Raw genomic sequence first — 18,269 nt, 5'->3', positions numbered from 1 at the left:
GTTGTCGCTTTAATTATTAGGAGCAGTAAGGACTAAAGGAAGGGCCTAGAGAGGGGCTTGACATTTGTCAAGATCACCTCTTGGATGTTATTGGATCACTCACAAAAAATTTAGAGATGGCAGAAGAGGCCTATCTTAACGAGAATTCAGTTGAATCTAAGGAGTTAGCCCAATTGGGTGCAAAGGGCTATTTGCCTATTGGGCAATGCTATTACAGCCCTCTCAGATAAAAGGAGAAAGAGTATTTTACTTAAAATCAACTAAAAATTAATTGAATTGGCAAAAATGGAAGGGGGTTCCTCTTCAATCAGTCAATCAATCATGGATTTGTAAAGCATGGCTAATCACCCATAGGGTCTCAAGGCGCAGAATGTAGACGTGCTGCTCAGTCGAAGAGCCAGGTCTTGAGGTCCTTTCTAAATTGCTTCAGTGATGCGGTCTGCCTGAGCTTGAGGGTAAGTGTGTTCCATGTCCGGGCTGCTAGGGAAGAGAAGGATCTTCCTCCTGCTGTACCTTTCTGGATCTTGGGGACGGCTGCAAGGGCGAGCTGGGAGGAACAGAGACGTCTGTTGGGTACTTAGAAGGTGAGGCGGTGGTTGAGGTTTGCTGGTCCTATGCTGTGCAGTGCCTTGAAGGTGTGGATCAGGAGTTTGTATGTGATACGCTTGTTGACTGGGAGCCAGTGTAGGTCTCTTAGGTGGGAGGAGATTCAGCTGTGTCGTGAGATGTCCAGGATGAGTCTGGCTGCTGCATTCTGGACTCCTTCTAGTCTTGATTGAAGTTGCTTGGTAATGCCGGCATAGAGTACATTGCTGTAGTCCAGTTTGCTGGTGATGAGTGCGTGGGAGACTGTTTTCCTCATGTCAGGGGGAATCCATTTGAAATTCTTCTGAAGGAGACGGAGGGTGTGGAAGCTTGATGAGGAGATGGCGTTAATTTGGGGGGTCATCAATAGGAGTCCAGGATGATGCCCAGGTTGCGCGTGTGGTCAGTGGGGGCATTTCCCAGAGCGGTGGGCCACCAGGAGTCATTCCAGGCTGAAGGGGTGGAGCCAATCACGAGGATCTTTATCTTGTCCGAGTTGAGCTTGAGGCAGCTGGTCTCCATTCAGGCGGCGACTGCTCTCATCAGAATGTATGTCGGAACAACGCATGCTGGAACAACGCATGCCTGAACAACGTGGTCGGAACAACGACCGTGTTGTTACCACTAGTGCCTTTACCACGAATGCCTTAACAATGATTTTTCGCTGTAAAGGCATTCCTGGTAAAGGCATTAGTGATAGGCATGCATGGTTCCAGCATGCGTCCCCCCTGGCCCGCCACCCCTAAAAATTACTGCGACCCCCCCACCCCCTCCCCTAAAACCACACCAGCCCCCCCACCCTTGCCCTTAAAACTACCCCAACCCCCACCTCGCCCCTAAAATGACTGTGACCCCCATCCTGCCCCTAAACCAACCCCAACCCCCACCCCATCCCTGAAACCTAAAGTACCCCACACTCCCACCCCTTAAACCTAAAACCACCCCCTACCCTAAAACAACCCCGAGCCCACCACACCGCCCCTAAAACCTAAACCCCCAACCCCCCCACTCCACCCCTAAAATTACCTGACCCCCAACCCACCCCAAAACCTAAAACCACCCTAACCCCCACCCCTAAATCAACCCCAACCCCCATCCCATCCCTAAAACCTAAACTACCCCAACCCCCACTCCTAAAACCTAAAACCACCCAACACCCCCCCAAAACTACCCCGAGCCCCCCACCCCGCCCCTAAGACCTAAAACCCCTTCCAACCCCCACCCACCCCTAAAATTACCCGAACCCCCAACCCACCCCTAGAACCTAAAAGAACCCCAAACCCCCACCCCTAAAATTACCGCAACCCCTCACCCCGCCCCTAAAACCTAAAACCACCCCAACTCCACCCCTAAAACCTAAACCACCCCAATCCCCCACCCCACCCCTAAAAACCGAAACCACCCCGACCCCCCACCCCCAAATACAAAAAATACCCAAACCCCCACCGCCCCTAAAATTAAAAATACCCCTCTCCCAAACCTAAACCGCCCGACCCCCCACCCCTAAAACTACCCCGACCCCCCACCCTCACCCCTAAAACTAAAAATGCCCTTCCCTCCCTCCCCGGCCCTAAACCTAAACCGCCTGACACCCCCTCCCCTAAAGCTAAAACCCCAACACCCCACCCCACCCCTAAAACTAAAAATACCCTGAGTCCCCACCCCAACCCTAAACCTAAAACTCCCGACCCTCCACCCCGCCCCTAAATCTAAAACCCCGACCCCCACCCCGCCCCTAAAACTAAAACCCCAACCCCGCCCCACTTACCTGACTCACTCATCGCGTCGTTCTCCTCAGCCGACTCCCTTGTTCTGTGCCTTAACCACGCATGTGCAATGTTCAGCACTTGCGTGGTTAAGGCACAAATCAAAAAAGTGGTGGTTAAGGAAAGCGTTGTTCCGCTTTCGTAGTCCATGGCTTCCTTTTGGCTTTTGCAAAGTCCTCGGACAGGGAGAGGATCAGGTGTCATTGGCGTAGGAGACTATGTTAATCTGGTGTTGTTTGGTGATCCTAGCGAGCGGGGCCATGTATATGTTGAAAAGCATCGGGCTGAGTGAGGATCCTTGGGGCACTCCGCAGCAAGTGTCTTGAGGTTCTGATGTGAACGGTGGTAATCTGACCCTGTTTGATCTTTCAGTGAGGAAGGTCCTGATCCAGTTTAGGGCTTTGTCTCGGATGCCGGCGTAGTTCAGTCTGTTGCAGAGAGTGGAGTGGGAGACGGTGTCAAATGCAGCGGAGAGGTCGAGCGAGGAGGATGAGTGCGGCAGTGCCTCAGCGGTCCATTATATTGCGTATGTCATCGGTGGCTGCTAAGAGTGCAATTTCGGTGCTGTGGTATTTTTTGAATCCGGACTGAGAAGGATCTAGGATACGGTGTGTTTCGAGGAACTCGGTGAGTTGCTGGTTGACAGCTTTCTCCATTACCTTGGCTGGGAAAGGGAGCAGAAAGATGGGTCTCTAGTTCTTCAGCTCCCTAGGGTCGTTCTGGGTCTGTCTTCAGTAGCAGGCTGATTTCGGCGTGTTTAGGGAATATGGCAGTCATGAAGGATATGTTGATGGTGCGGCAGAGCTCTGGTGCTATGTAGATGCTGGCCAGGTTGAGGATGTGATGAGGGCATGGATCCGAGGGGGCTCCCGAGTGAATGTAGTTCATGAATCTTTGGGTGTCCTCTATGGTGATGGGAGTCCAGGAGTTCAGTATCTGGTGGGGTGCTAGGTCCGTAGTGGTAAGCGGTGCTGGTGGGCTTTGGTTCCTGAAGTCTTCGTAAATGTCCTGGATTTTACAGTGAAAGAAGGTGGCAAGGTCGTTGCAGAGGCCTTGGGAGGGAGGATGGATGAGGTGGCTGCCCTGGGGTTTGTGAACTCTTTGACAATGGCAAAGAGCTCTTTGCTGTTGTGAGTGCTGGTGTTGAGGCATGCTTGAAAGGTGGCTTTTTTGGCGGCTCTGATGTTCTGATGGTGCATGGTGACTGCATTTTTGTAGGCTGTACGGTCTTCGGTGCATTTGCAGAGCCTCCATTTACGTTCCAGTCATCTGCAAGCATGCTTGGATTCCTGTGAGTCTGGCGTAAACCACTTGGGTGTTTTGCTCTTTCCATTCCCTGCTGATTTCCTTAGGGGGGCTACGTTGTCAGTGCAGTTTAAGACCCAATGGTGATGGTTGCTTGCAACTTCATTAGGGTCCTTTGCGTCTGGTGGGAAGGAGTGGTTGAGAGGGTTGGTGAACTGTGCATCTGTGACTTTGCCCCAGCGTCTGCTCGGGGACAGGGGTTGTGGTGGCGTGGGGTGGTCTTTGTGTAGGTAAAGTGGATGCACTTGTGGTCGGTCCAATAATGTTCAGAGGTGTGGGAGATGGTGATATTGTCCTCTGCTGAGAAGACGGGGTTGAGAATGTGTCTGGCTCTGTGGGTGGGGACATTGACGAGTTGTTTGAGGCCGAGAGTTGTGAGGTTGTCCTGGAGGTTTGAGGTGTTGGGGCCATTGAGGGTATCAAGGTGGAAATTGAGGTCTCCGAGTAGGATGTAGTCAGAGGAGGTGAGTGCTTTGGGGGAGATGAGGTCGGCGATGTCTTCGCAGAACTGGGGTAAGGGTTCGGGTGGCCTGTAGACGAGGGTGCCATGTAGGGAGGTGTTTGGGTTCGTCTAGATCTGGAAATGTAGGTTCTTGTGTGTTGACTGAGACTGGTAGTCAGGCAGAGGTTGTTCTTGTAGATTATGACAGGGCCTCCTCCAGCCAGGTTGACTCCTTCCCTGTGGATGATTTTGTGGTTGTCCACAACGGCCGTGGCGATGTCTGGGGCAGGTGGGGGTGATCCAAGTCTCCGTGAAGAAGGCAACATCTGCAGCTGTCGAGTCGAAGAGGTCCCAGGCTTCTACTGCATAGTTGATGAGGGAGCATGTGTTGAGGAGTATGCCCTTAAGGTGGGTGTCCGTGCTTGGTGCGGGATCGTGGGGTTGTCCTTGGAGGGTGCAGGAGCAGGAGCAGCAAGAAAAAGGTCTATGGGTGTTCTGGGGTTGGCTTGGTGGCAGGCTGATGATCTTCCTGGGTTGAGGGAGCGTAGAGTGCTGGCTTCGAACCGGCGGACAGGGTGAGAGCCATGGTCTGTCACGCTGGGCGCAGACGGGTGCAGACGGACTTACCTTTGGCACGCCAGTGGTGTGCCTACTGCACGCGGTCGCCATTACGAAATGAAGAGAGGTTAGAGGTCCAGTCAGCTGGGAGGCGGGAGGGCAGAAAAAGCGTTTCATGGGGGGTGGGAGGGGCCGCAGGGGCAGCAGCAGCGCAGGGAGAATGCGGGAGGGAGAAGAGGCTAGAGGGAGGAAATGAAAGAAGAGATAGAAAAGGAAAACTGAAGTAAAACAGAAGTAGAGGCAGACTTTTCATTTTTGTTTTTGCAATGCATTCCGTTTCCTTTAAGGAAAACGGGCTGCATTAAAATAAAAAAATACTGCTTTATTTAAATGCAGTCACAGACATGATGGTCTGCGGACACCGGCAGGCCACCATCCCTGTGAGTGCCATTCCTTTTGGGGTCGCAAATTGCAACCTACCTCATGAATATTCATGAGGTAGGTCATTTGCAAACTCATTGCACATCTCAGACAGTGTCATTGACAATTTTGACAATCCAGTTTTGCGACTCGTAGTTTGCGAGTCGCAAAACCGGATCTTCATACATGTGGCCCATGATAAATTAGGTTGGGGTCTTCAATTTTATTCAGAAGTCCCAAAAAAACATCAAAAAAGTGTTTGTCAATAGGATTTTTGGTAGGGTCGAGAGACCAAGGGGTCAGTCCCCCTTTGAGGACAGTAAGGTACAAGAGCCTTCTTAGCTCATGGTGCAAGATATTCAATCTGGTTTCTGTTCCTATCAAGGATTTTACCCTTGAAAACAGAGGTTTCATGGCAGGTCCTCCTGAGGAGATAGGAGAGGATTGTCATCAGGTAAGATTTTCAAAAGACCTTTCAGATACCTTTATTAAAGTGGGTGGCAGACTAGCCCAATTTTGTGGGAACTGGGAGTTGGTGACTCAAGATCCCTGGGTTCTGAATACTGTCAAGGGTTACACAATGGAGTTTACAAATTCCCCTGTTCAAACAAGAATGCCTCAAGAAATACGTTTCTCAGAGAAGGATATTAAGATGGTTGCCCAAGAAGCGGAGGATTTGATGGCTGCCATAGAGGAAGTCACAAATGGTGTGATAGGGTTCATCAGCAACATATTTTTGGTTGAGAAAAAAGACAAAGGTATGCGACCACTAATAAACGTAAATGATCTGAACGAGTGGGTGGTATGCCACCACTTCAAAATAGACGGGATCTGCCAGTTAAGGGATGTGTTAAGGAAAGGAGAATGGCTAACAAGGTTGGACAGTATCCTAACAATGGGTCAGGAGAAGGAAGTGGTAATGAGTCATACAAAGATGGCCATGGATTTACTAGAATGTTTGGCTTTTGTGATAAACAAGAAGAAATCTTTCTTATTACCAAGTCAGGAAATTCAATTCTTAGGCTTTCTTGTAAACACTATCCAAGCAGAATTGAAACCTCCAAAGGAGAAGTTCAAGAGATTGCAGAAGGATTTGAGGAAGGATTTAAGGATGAAAACAATTTGTATGAGGGTCCCAGCTAGGATATTACGTCTGTTGTTATCTACAATTCAGGCCATTTTCCTGGGCCACTATTCTATTGGGCCCTTCAGAGACTAAGGGGGTCATTCTGATCCTGACGGGCGGTGGAGGCCTCCCGCCAGAGTTCCCCCACCAAAATACCGCTCCGCGGTCGAAAGACCGCTGAGGGTATTTTGGGATTTGCCCTGGGCTGGCGGGCGACCGCCAAAAGGCCGCCCGCCAGCCCAGGGCAAATCATCCTTCCCACGAGGACGCCGGCTCAGAATTGAGCTGGCGGAGTGGGAAGGTGCGACGGGTGCAGTGGCACCCGTCGCGTATTTCAGTGTCTGCATAGCAGACACTGAAATACTAAGTGGGGCCCTCTTACGGGGGCCCCTGCAGTGCCCATGCCATTGGCATGGGCACTGCAGGGGCCCCCAGGGGCCCCGCGGCACCCCCTACCGCCATCCTGTTCCTGGCGGGAGACCCGCAAGGAACAGGATGGCGGTAGGGGGTGTCAGAATCCCCATGGCGGCAGAGCGCGCTCCGCCGCCATGGAGGATTCTCGAGGGCAGCGGAAAACCGGCGGGAGACCGCCGGTTTTCCAAATCTGACCGCGGCCAAAGCGCCGCAGGCAGAATGCCCTGCGGGGCACCGCCGGCCTGTCGGCGGTGCTCCCGCCGACCCTGGCCCCGGCGGTCTCAGACCGCCGGGGTCAGAATCAGGGCCTAAGAGCCTTATTATTGGTGGTCGGACTGCCAACAGGCTGGGGAGCGGAATGCCATATTATGAGTTTGGTGGTCGAGCAAATAGAAGACCGCAAGCAGTCTGCGGCCACCGCTAGGCAGCGCAGACTGCTGCGGTAACCTGGAAGCACAAACAGGCAGCCGGAGACATGTTTCAGCTGGACCTATTAGAAGGTTGCACACCGCCAATATGACTGCAGCGGTCCAACCACCATGTAGCAGAAAGTGGAAACAGATAGTATGAAGGGAAACACTCACCTACAGACAGCCATACAAGTCCAGAGCTGCCATGGAGCCATTCCTAAAAGTCATGCCACTGCTCCTGCTTACCAAAAGACAATGGATTCAATACCAACGTAGACAACACCAACCATAAGTACAAACACCTACTTATATCATTGATATTACAAAAAAAGCAAACTCGTCATATGGGCGAGGGACGCCACAGGCAGCAGCTACACCTAAGATTCAACACACACTCACATACTGCAACACGGACACCCACACAGTCAAAATACGCACACTTCAGCCAGCACACACACTGCATGGTAATACTACACAATGACGCATGGCTACACAGCATAGGCTCAGAGACACAGAAGGCCATATAACATTCACACACAGAAACAACAACACAGCTACAGCACATATACAAATACATTCCACACACTCACACCCAACACTGGCCAGGGACTAGCCACACATACAGCACACATATACACAGATGTGCCATCTCACACACAACACCACCATCAAACAACCATGCTATCGACACACACATCACTCACACACATAGTACAACGGAAGCACAATGTCATGCACAATACACATAGAGACAAACAGACAAAAGACACAAAGCACCCCACCACAACAAACACACACAACTAAAGGCACACAACCAATGTCACTCAGAAACAACCGAAAGCTAGGGAAGGAAATGCAGGCCACAGGTGTATCCAATAAACTAGCAACAGGTTGGCTTTATTAGAAAATAATGTCTGTAAAAAAAAGTCCAAGGTCATAGGCCAGTCCAAAAACAGTCTTCGGCCAAAAGGCACATTATTGGGCCCCTACTTAACTCCTCACTGCCATGTAGCCTTTACAGGTAGGGACATCAAGGGGGAAGGCAGGCACCTCACGGTTGATCTGGGGGGGATGGTGGAGGGGGGTTTGGGTTTGTGCTTGGGAGGGGGGACCCTTCTAGGGAGAGGTGAGCTTCTTCTTGGCGGAGGAGGGGTGGGGGTGCTTGCAGGGAGTGCAGGGGAGGTGGAAGGAATGGACTTTGGGAGGGAAAAGATCCTTTTTTAGGCACATGGGTACGGTCATCAGAAGGAGGTTGTGATTTGGAGGTTTCGGGACTGGTTGTCTGACATGTAGGTGTGGATGTCTTAGGTGCGTGTTTGTGGGAGGTGTGCTTGCGTGTGGTGGGTGTTGGTTGGGTGAGTGAGGGCGTCTATGTGTTTTGGGCAGAGGGATGGTGGTGGTGCAGGGGAATGCTGTGGTGTGTGGGTGGGTGTCTGTTGGGGTGGTGACTGCAGGTATGGTGGCTGTGCTGCATCTAGGTGTGTCTGTGATCGTGGTGTCTGTGGGTGTGGTGACTAGGGTGGATGAGGGTCTGCTTGGGTGGTGTCTGAGGGTGGGATGGGTGTGGTGGCTGTATCAGTGACTGTTGATGTGGTGTCTGTAGGTGTGCCAGATGTTGTGTGTGTGATGCTGGGGTCGGGGATGGTGTCAGGGCAAGTCATGACTGCTGCTGTTTTTGCGGGCGGATGTTGTCTTTGTGTGTGCCGGTGTATCTTGTGGTGCTTGTGTTTGTGTGCGCTACTCTTCTATGCTGAAGTGGATGCATGCAAGTCCATCTGTGTGGTTTAGGTAGGCCAGGGAAGGGGGATATGGACTGGGAAGAGGAAGGTGGAGAGGGGATGAAAGACAAAGTGACTGGCTGCCATCAGTGTGGAGGCCAGGGTTTGAAAAGATCTCTGTAGGCCAGCCATTGCACCGTGAATGCCCTCCGGGAACGCATAGATGGCATTCACAATGGCGGACTGACCTACAGAGATCGACCTCAGGAGGTCAATAGCCTCCTCACTGAGGGCAGCAGGGGTAATAGGAGCTGGTGCAGAGGTGCCTGAGGCAAAGGAGTTGGCCACCCTCTTGGGTGAGCGGGCATGGTCAACTGGGTGGGGAGAAACAGGGAGGACATGATAGACTGGGGGTGATGGACAAAGGTGATACTGGGGTGGTGCCTGATGGTTCTGCCACCACTAGGGAGTGGCCACTGGAGGAGGAATCAGATGATAATGAAGAATGTTCAGTCTCCCCTGTGGCACTCCCCTCTCCCTCTGGACCACTGGGCTTCTCTGTGTCGGTGCTGTTTTGACCCATGGTCCCATGTCCAGATGTTTCCCTACTCAGCGCAGTCCTGTCTCCTTCTCCTGCCAGACCTGATGCTGGCAAAAGAAAGTGAAGTACGGTCATGCCATGGACATGAACACACTTCAATCACAACTCTCAGAGACATAACACACCATCATGTCATGTGCCCCTCCAAATGAAGTGGCATCATCATGTGCCAATACAAAACCATGCATGCCATCTGCAATTACAAAGGAAAGACAAGAGCTAAACTTGACAGACAACTACAATAGCATGGATGAAATCTAGCTACCACACTATCCATACCACAACTAGGTGACCACTCCACCCCAAACCTCTGCCACATACAGCACACCCCAGTGAACCAGTAGCCAACAATTGGATCTCATTGTAAAGTACCCTACCAATTACACAGACACAAGCCTATGCACACATCCAACTTGCACTGATGTAATGTATCAACAATAACAGATGTTGCTAAGGAAGTGCAGACAACACTGGTACACACATGCCATATCTGGATTAGGAGACATGGAAACCTCCATGTCATTATGGACAGGTTGGTTCTCAAGGAATTTCAAAGACTAGAGCAACTGGAGATTGAACAGAGAGTTATTTCTAGGAATTCTGAGAAATGGGTTCCTTTTGGCATAGATCTTTTTGCTGACAGATTGAGAGGTTTTTAGTTAGAGACTGGACCCAGATTCCAGGGCAGTGGATGCCTTCCTGCAAGACTGGATGGGTCTAACACCTCATTATTTCCCTCCATTTGCAATGTTACCAACATTTCTTCTGCAGGTATGCAGTTGCAAGTAGGCAGTGGTAGTTGTAACTCTGTTTTGGAGATCACAAGCATGGTTTACGATCAAGATGGAAATGTCCATAGATTTGCCTGTTCTCCTCCCAACATTCAGAGAAGTAATCCTGGGGACCGAAGAAGCATACCACAGCTTAGTAGAACAGAGTCTTCTAGATTTGATGACTTGGAGGATTGCAGAAGACAATGGGTGAAGCTGAGACTTTGGCAGAGGCTGTTAGACTCATATCAGAGTCATGGGCGTCAGGAACTAGAAAGGCACGTAGGTTGGCTAGGCAAAAGTGGATTTTGTGGTGTTTACGAATGAATTATGATCCTGTTCCATCAGATGTAGTTCATGTAGTAAATTATTTTACTGAATTATTTGGATCTGGCCTTTACTATAGAACAGTGAATGTATACAGATCAGCTATATCAGCTGGGCACTGCTTAGTAAATGGTGTCTCTGTCGAGCAGAATTTGCTTACCGAAAACGTTATGCATAGTATGTGAGTTTTGGATCGTCCTGCAGCAAAGTATACTTCCTTGTGGGGTGTTAAAGCAGGTTTTACAAGTTTTAGTAAGCTGGGGTGATAACACCACTTTGTCATTGAAACAGATCTCTTATAAGTTAACACTTTTACTTTGCTTAGTGTCCTTCAGACTGAACTCAGGTGTAGGAGCTTTTGGTGTTACATATAGGGCCTGCAAACCTGAAGGAGTTTTCATTTACATTAAAAGAAGGGAAAAACATTATCAAAAAATATTTTCTACCCATATTTCCAGATTTTGATTGAAATGAGAAACTGTGTGTGGCACATTGCCTGAGAGAATGTGAGAAAACAACGGAGACTTTGAGAAATAAGGTTGTTGAACCGCTACTCTCTTACAAACTGCATCATAAGGCAGTTTCACCTCCAACTTTGGCAAGATGGGTAAAGGAGATGGTGGGAGAAGCCGGTGGAAATGTATCTAGAATTTGTGTTCGTTCACTTAAAGTTGCATCTGCATCAAAAGATTTTTTAATGGGTAGTGGTTTGCATGATTTTCAAGAGCTGCAGATTGATCGAATGAAAGCATGGTCAGAAATTGCTATTTTAACCCTGTTGAGTATGCAATGGATAATGTATTATCTGCACTTTAAACTTGTATAATGTTAGCCTCCATGTCATGCCATAAAATGTAGATTTTCTACAGCCTTCTGGACAGAAAATATGGATTTCATCAAAGACATGGAGGCTAAGATTATCCCTCCTCTATATTAACGCCAACATTATGGTTAGAAACTTTGGTTTCTGAAGTTTGCTCTTTTGTGTTTTGGGTTTATCTTGTTTGCAGCTTTGAAGAAGGCTGCATGTGCTGAACTATGTAGTCTACTAGAATTTCTTTAAGGTTCTATGTTCTTCCTATTGTAGTGGGCATTAAAAAGAGATTTGCTTAACCTTAGCTTCTGTGTCTTTAATAAAATCCAAATTTTCTGCCCACCAGCCAGTGGAAAATCTCCATTCTTCTTCAGCTATTGCTCTAAATGTGAAGTTTTTGAAGATAAAAGACATGTTCTGTTGTGGGGCAATCGATTTTATAAATTGGTATCTTTGATATTGCTTTCAGGCTGCACACATCATAGATAGCAATAGATTATTTTTTTTAAGTATGTGTTGGTGTGATATACTATGTTAGGAAAATATTTCAGTAAACCATGCAGCCTAGAGCCTGTGCGTAAGTTTTTTTGTGACGACCAGGAGGTACAATTTGGGCTAGAAAATGGAAAGTGAACAAATACGAGGGGAAAATCATGAAATTGGAATTCATAGGCAAGAAATAACAGCAGATGGAAATCTCAGGATGCTACAACTGAATCACCCATAGTGTTCTGAAAAAAATCGATCTAAGTTTTAAGATTTTTCTGAAATGGGTCTACCCATCTTGTTGACACAAATCCAGTGCTTAATTTGAGCCGATGGTTGTCGATGGGACCAGGGGTGTAGTCTGGTCAGTAAGATTGAGGGGGTGTGAGCTTCTTATTTTCCAACAATCACATGGGCATATAGGGGGTTATTACAACTTTGGAGGAGGTGTTAATCCGTCCCAAATGTGACGGATATACCACCAGCCGTATTACGAGTTCCATAGAATATAATGGACTCGTAATACGGCTGGTGGTATATCCGTCATTTTACCGTCACTTTTGGGACGGATTAACACCGCCTCCAAAGTTGTAATAACCCCCATAATGTTAAAATACATTATACAATAAGGAGGGTGCATGAAAGGGGCATAAGGGACAGTGGAAAGAGAGAGAAATGTGAATTGGTAGGATTACTAAGTAAGAGAAAACACAATAAAATAACTAACAGAGAGGGAGAGTGTGTGCATTTTTGTCTGTGTATACGTAAAAATCCCTGGTGAAATCTGACAGTTCATTATATCCAACTGAAAGCCCAACTATTTATCTGAAAGACATTTATTAGGGAGGTGTAACACCCCAAACCACTCCCCACCCCCTGAGCTACACCCCTGAATGGGAACCACCACCACTCATTTGCGGGGACTGACTCTTATTTTTCTTCATTGTACATTTCCGAGAGAAAGAAAGAAAGAAAGAAAGAAAGAAAGAAAGAAAGAAAGAAAGAAAGAGAGAGAGAGAGAGAGAGAGCGAGAGAGAGAGAGAGAGAGAGACTTCTGAGGAAAGGTTTGGGCACTGTCACTTATTCATTCACAAATTAAGCACTTTGCAAAGCTTATGGAAGGAAATTCCCTAGGGTTCCTCCTCCAAATATCAAGTAATGTAGTTTATTTAGCAATGATGATGTCGATGCTTCACTTCTCACTAAATAATATTGGGGAGTACACCAATCGAGAGATCGTGTGCTAAGAAGTTTTTATCTTGAAACATGCAGTAATATGCTGGCTTTGTCAGCTACTCTCAGCTTTGAACGTTTAACAAAACACTCGAAACTGTTAGATTTTAAACTTAAAAAACATTGTAATGGGTTTCTCAGGCAATAGGATGTACAACATGTTGCAAAAATATAAACATGATGTACATTTTAAGAATGTTATAATAGAGGGATGACGTGATTCGTCAACGCTGACCCCCCACATTTTGATGTAGACTAACTAAAAGACACTTGTTGCACATTTAAAGAATGTATTTGTGTTTGCCTATTTAATGCAGCTACAGAAAGGTGTAAACCAAAAGCCAATATTCTAAACTCTTGTCTTAAAAATTGGCACAAAGAACAACTAGTTTGGACAGAAAGAAATGTACATAAAATCTAATGTTCATGCAGGTGACCTTAAGGAAATGAAGGGCTCTTTTTTCCCAATACTGATGTTAAAGAATGTATTAGTGACATGTTTAAATAATAAGGAAGATTACCAAATCCAGCAGTTACTGCCATTTTAAAATAATCTAAACATTTTGATGTAATTACCAAATGTACCCATTTTTCTTTTCGGTCAGTCTAGGTTGATCCAAAATGAAATGCCTTACTTTATTTGGACAGTAAGAAGAGACGTCATTGATTACCATCATCTAACTAAAAATCAGATGCTGAATCATTATGGAAGAACTGGTTGCTTTACAACAAAAGTAAGAACACTATTTGTGTTTCCATTTTAAACATGTAATATGTTTTATAGTTTTTTTGTTTTGAGTGATAAAAAAACATAATTTACAGTGTAGTCCTTAGAAAACAAACCCTGCTGTTTAACATAATTATTTTGTGCTTTCTCAGGTACATTATGTTTTCAGCATACCCTTTCTGTAACATCAGTGTTGATGGGGGAATAACTCTATTGATGTAGCCTGTTTACAGTATTGCACAGTATTGTACTGCTAACCGTGATTTAATTCTGTCTTCCACATGGACACCAAGATCCCACTTCTCTCAAAAAAGTCAGTCAGCAGAGATTTTTACATCAGCACGTTAGTTTTATCGCAATGAATATTGTTCAGTACATTTTTACCTGTCAAATTTTCAGAATCCGACATGTCTTGCCAGGAATCTTCTAACTACCTAATGTTTAGGACAGAAAGAAATGCATTTATAGAGATAGGAAAATATTGATCATTGATTTCAGGAAATATTTTCCTATGGTTAACAAGGCCCTTTTTTTCCAATTAAAGATTGGATTATGCCTGAATTTGAGAAATCTGCCATGGTATGTAGAAGCAAATCCAGACACGTTCTTCCCAAGATGTTACAGTCTTTGTTCAGACGATGAGAAATCTGCTTTTATTGGTGAGTTACATTATACATACTATTTCAGTAATACCATATAGTTCTGTATATATTTATAATCTACTACCCCCGAGAAAACCAAGGAGTATTTCCAAATTATTGGACATTCCCCAACAGTTGTTATAATGACGTGTAAAACTCAGAGTGGAGTATGAAATATGGAACAGGGAACTTTACAGTTCTACGGTTATGGCATTCCTTAGCCAAATACATAAACCATAATAGAGAACAAAGACTATTAAGACAGTTTCAAGATGTTCAAGACAATACGAAGCCAATAGAAATCCCATTTCTAAATGAAGGCCTAGTTAGCTTTCCTTATGACAAATATAAGGCGTAAAAGCACCCCAGTAAATCAGGCCAATATATATTTTACTTAGAGTAAGCTACTTAGAATAGGAAACAGGCATTGGCGTAGCCAATAGTTCTTGTCCTTTAAATTGTGAGCTATTGGCTCAGCCAATGCACGTGGATAGTTCCATGTGAATGGATGCACAAAGACCAGAAGACATGCATGGCCACTGTCTTGAAATAACTCGTATTCAAAAGAAAACTCATCTCAAGATGGCCCCCAGTGTGCCCAAGTGCATCATGAGGCATGCCCAGCTGTGATGTGACGCATGCTTGCATAGGCTTCATGATGCATGGTTGCCATGTTTAGTTTACTACTTAAGCATAGTGGATAGCCATGTTAGAATAGTAAATTAAAATGTGGAAAAGTAGAAAAAAGTGTGCTTGAAGGTTAAAATATTAAGTCAGTGGTCCAGTAGCATTTTGCAACTTACAAGTAATCAGAATGATAAATTAAAAAAAAACACAAACACAGCTTTCAGGAAAGGAAGTGGGACAGGAAGCCTCACGGAGAGGAAAAACAAATTATAAAGAGAAAAAAGGCAAAAAGACACATTTAGTCCCAGGAGACGCTGAATAGTAAAAAATAAAAGATAAATAAAATAAAAGATGTGGAAGGATATAACTCAAGCAAAGGCAACAAGGACCGTGTCAAATACAAAATTAGGGAGAAAAGCTTCAACTCAAGAGATGATAAATAAGTTGATGACTAAGGCAGGCAGCAAAGCCATCCAATAACAAACAAGGGATTGACCCAAAGTCCACTGTAATTATATATAAGGTCATGTTGTGAGTGATTTACTTTGATGCAGGACCCCTGCAGCCCTGTTTTCTGCTTCTCTTCACCTTTTCTGCTTTTGAATATGTGGTAAAATGGTCCTCTCTGAAGGGTCACCTCAACTTTTTGCCTTCCTCCTCCTCTTTTTCTGACCTTGTTTTGTTGGCTTTAGGATTCTGAGTACTTTACCACTGTTAACCAGTGCTAACATGCATGCGCTTCTCCCCTAAACATGGTAACAGTGGTGTATACATAAGTGGCATATTTAATTTACTAGTAAGCCCCTTGTAAAGTGGTATACCATATACCGAGCGCCTGTAAATTAAATGTTACTAGTAGGCCTGCAGCACTGATTGTGCTATCCACTTAAGTAATCCTTTAAACATATCTTAGGCCGGCCACTGCAGAGCATGTGTGTACAGTCCGACTGCCACTTCGACTTGGCATTTAAAACCCCTTGCTAAGCCTTAGACCCCCCCCCCACCCAGGTAGGCCCTAAGTAGCCCAAAGGGCAGGGTACTGTGTAAGTAAAAGGTAGAACATGTACAGTTTTACATGTCCTGGTAGTAATAAACTCCCAAAGTCGATTTTCACTACTGTGAGGTCTACTCCTGTTTTAGGCTAGCACTGGAAACTCCTTAATACACTTTTAAGCTGTAATTTCTGATTAGAGACAAGTAAGAGCACCATGTTTAATATTGTCGCAGTGGTAATGATAAATCCTCCCTCTCCCTCCCTCTCGTCTCTCCGGAGCTCTTCCCGCTCCTGACTCTTGCTGCCCCGCCCACGCACTCCCATTGGAGGTTTCCCTCCCTCCTCCCAGCTGCCACTCCCTCCCACCTCCCCTCTTATGCCGGCCGCAGCACGAGGATAGAAGCGACCTCTGAACTTGCATTCCTGCAGGCAGGTTGCTTCCTCCTCACCACTGCTCCTGGTACGTGCTGCCTTATTTGAGCAATTTGGGTATTATCGGGTATTTTCCCTGAAGGACTTGCCGCTGCGTCCCCGCGATCCCGCCCCCTCGCTCTTGTCTCTCCAGAGCTCTTCCCGCTCCTGACTCTTGCTGCCCCGCCCCGCACTCCCATTGGAGGTTTCCCTCCCTCCTCCTAGCTGCCACTCCCTCCCACCTCCCCTCTTATGCTGGCCGCAGCGCGGACGTGCTGCTGGCGCACCAAAGGCAAGCCCATCTGCGCCCATCCACACCAAGACTGCGCCCAGCGCCAGACCCCATGGCCAACACGCCCGCGCCACCAATCACTGTTACACTGCCAACAAACTCCATGTCCTCAATCCAGGACGCTCCTCTATCTGCTTCCAGTCCACACCGACGCGCACCAAAGGACCCTTCTCCTGCAAAGCCTGAAATTTCACCTGCAACCTAACCTCCAAACCCCAACTCAAAGCCACAGACAGCCACCTAAGATGTATCCTGCTTAACACCCGCTCCGTCCACAAACATGCAATTGAACTCTGGAACCTACTGACCACATACTCGCCCATGTTGCATTCCTCACCAAAACCTGGATGAATTCGGCCTCGGAACCAGACATAGCCATAGCCATACCAGAAAACTACAAGATCACCAGAAGAGACCGCAGCAACAGACCATGAGGAGGAATTGCCATAGTCTACAAAAACACCATAAGAGTCCCCACCAACTCCCATGACACCATCAAATCCACCGAGCACCTCCACTTCAAAATCCACATCCACACCAACAACACACTCAGAGGATCACTGGTCTACAGACCCCTTGGCCCCAGACCATAGTTCTGCGAGGGCATCGCCAACGCCATCAGCTCCCAAGCCCTCGCCTCAATGGACTACATCCTCCTCGGAGACCTGAACTTCCACATAGAAAATAACAACAATATCAACACCACCAACCTAATCGACAACCTCGCCAACTTCGGCCTCAAGCAACTCGTCACCTCACCCATCGCTTTCAAGGATGCCCTACGCAAACATCACCAACTGATCCGCACCACCAAAAGGACCCACTTCAAAAACCGCATTGACACCAATGCTCACAACAGTAAAGAGCCCTTCGGAATCATCACAGAGCTCTCCACTCCCAGGACCTGCTCAAAACCCCCGCCATCACTGGAGTTCTGCAACTCACTTGCAACCCACTTCCGTCAAAAGATAGGAGAAATCCACAACAACTTCAACCCCCAGACACACCAGCTGACTATAAACACCTACGAACCCAACGCTCCAAGCAACACCCACTTCCTCCACACCTGGACCCCCGTCAACATAGAAGACACTGCCAACACCATGGCCTCCATCCACTCCGGATCACCATCGGACCTCTGCCCACACCATATCTTCAATAAAGAAAACATCATCATTGCCCCCCACATCTGCAACACCATCAACAGCTCCTTCGAGTCAGCCACCTTCCCAGAAACATGGAAGCATGCAGAAATCTACACCCTGCTGAAGAAACCAAAGGCAGACCGAGACGACCCCAAGAACTACCGGCCGATCTCCCTCCTCCCTTTCCCAGCCAAGGCCATCGAAAAAATCGTGAACAGCCAACTACCCCAGTTCCTGGAAGACAGCAAGGTACTCGACACCTCCCAATCCGGATTCCGCAAAAACCACAGCACCGAGACCGCACTCATTGCTGCCACAGACAACATCAGGACCATGCTTGATGAAGGAGAAACAGCAGCACTCATCCTCCTGGTCCTCTCCGCAGCCTTTGACACAGTATGTCATCACACCCTCCGCACACGGCTCCACAACGCTGTAATCCGCAACAAGGCACTCG

General features: G+C 47.2%; 1 protein-coding gene across 1 annotated transcript in view; it reads left to right on the top strand.

Annotated features, from left to right (window-relative positions):
• TTLL8 (tubulin tyrosine ligase like 8) overlaps positions 1 to 18,269 on the top strand; it is a 305,753-nt gene that overhangs the window by 120,553 nt on the left and 166,931 nt on the right. Inside the window, exons 8-9 of the mRNA XM_069227565.1 lie at positions 13,581 to 13,709; positions 14,247 to 14,361. Coding sequence (XP_069083666.1) covers positions 13,581 to 13,709; positions 14,247 to 14,361 — 244 coding nt within the window. The remainder of the gene's footprint in view (positions 1 to 13,580; positions 13,710 to 14,246; positions 14,362 to 18,269) is intronic.

The sequence above is a fragment of the Pleurodeles waltl genome, chromosome 4_1 (assembly GCF_031143425.1).
Source record: "Pleurodeles waltl isolate 20211129_DDA chromosome 4_1, aPleWal1.hap1.20221129, whole genome shotgun sequence".
Taxonomy (NCBI): Eukaryota; Metazoa; Chordata; class Amphibia; order Caudata; family Salamandridae; genus Pleurodeles; species Pleurodeles waltl.
This window is presented reverse-complemented; position numbering and strand designations above follow the sequence as displayed.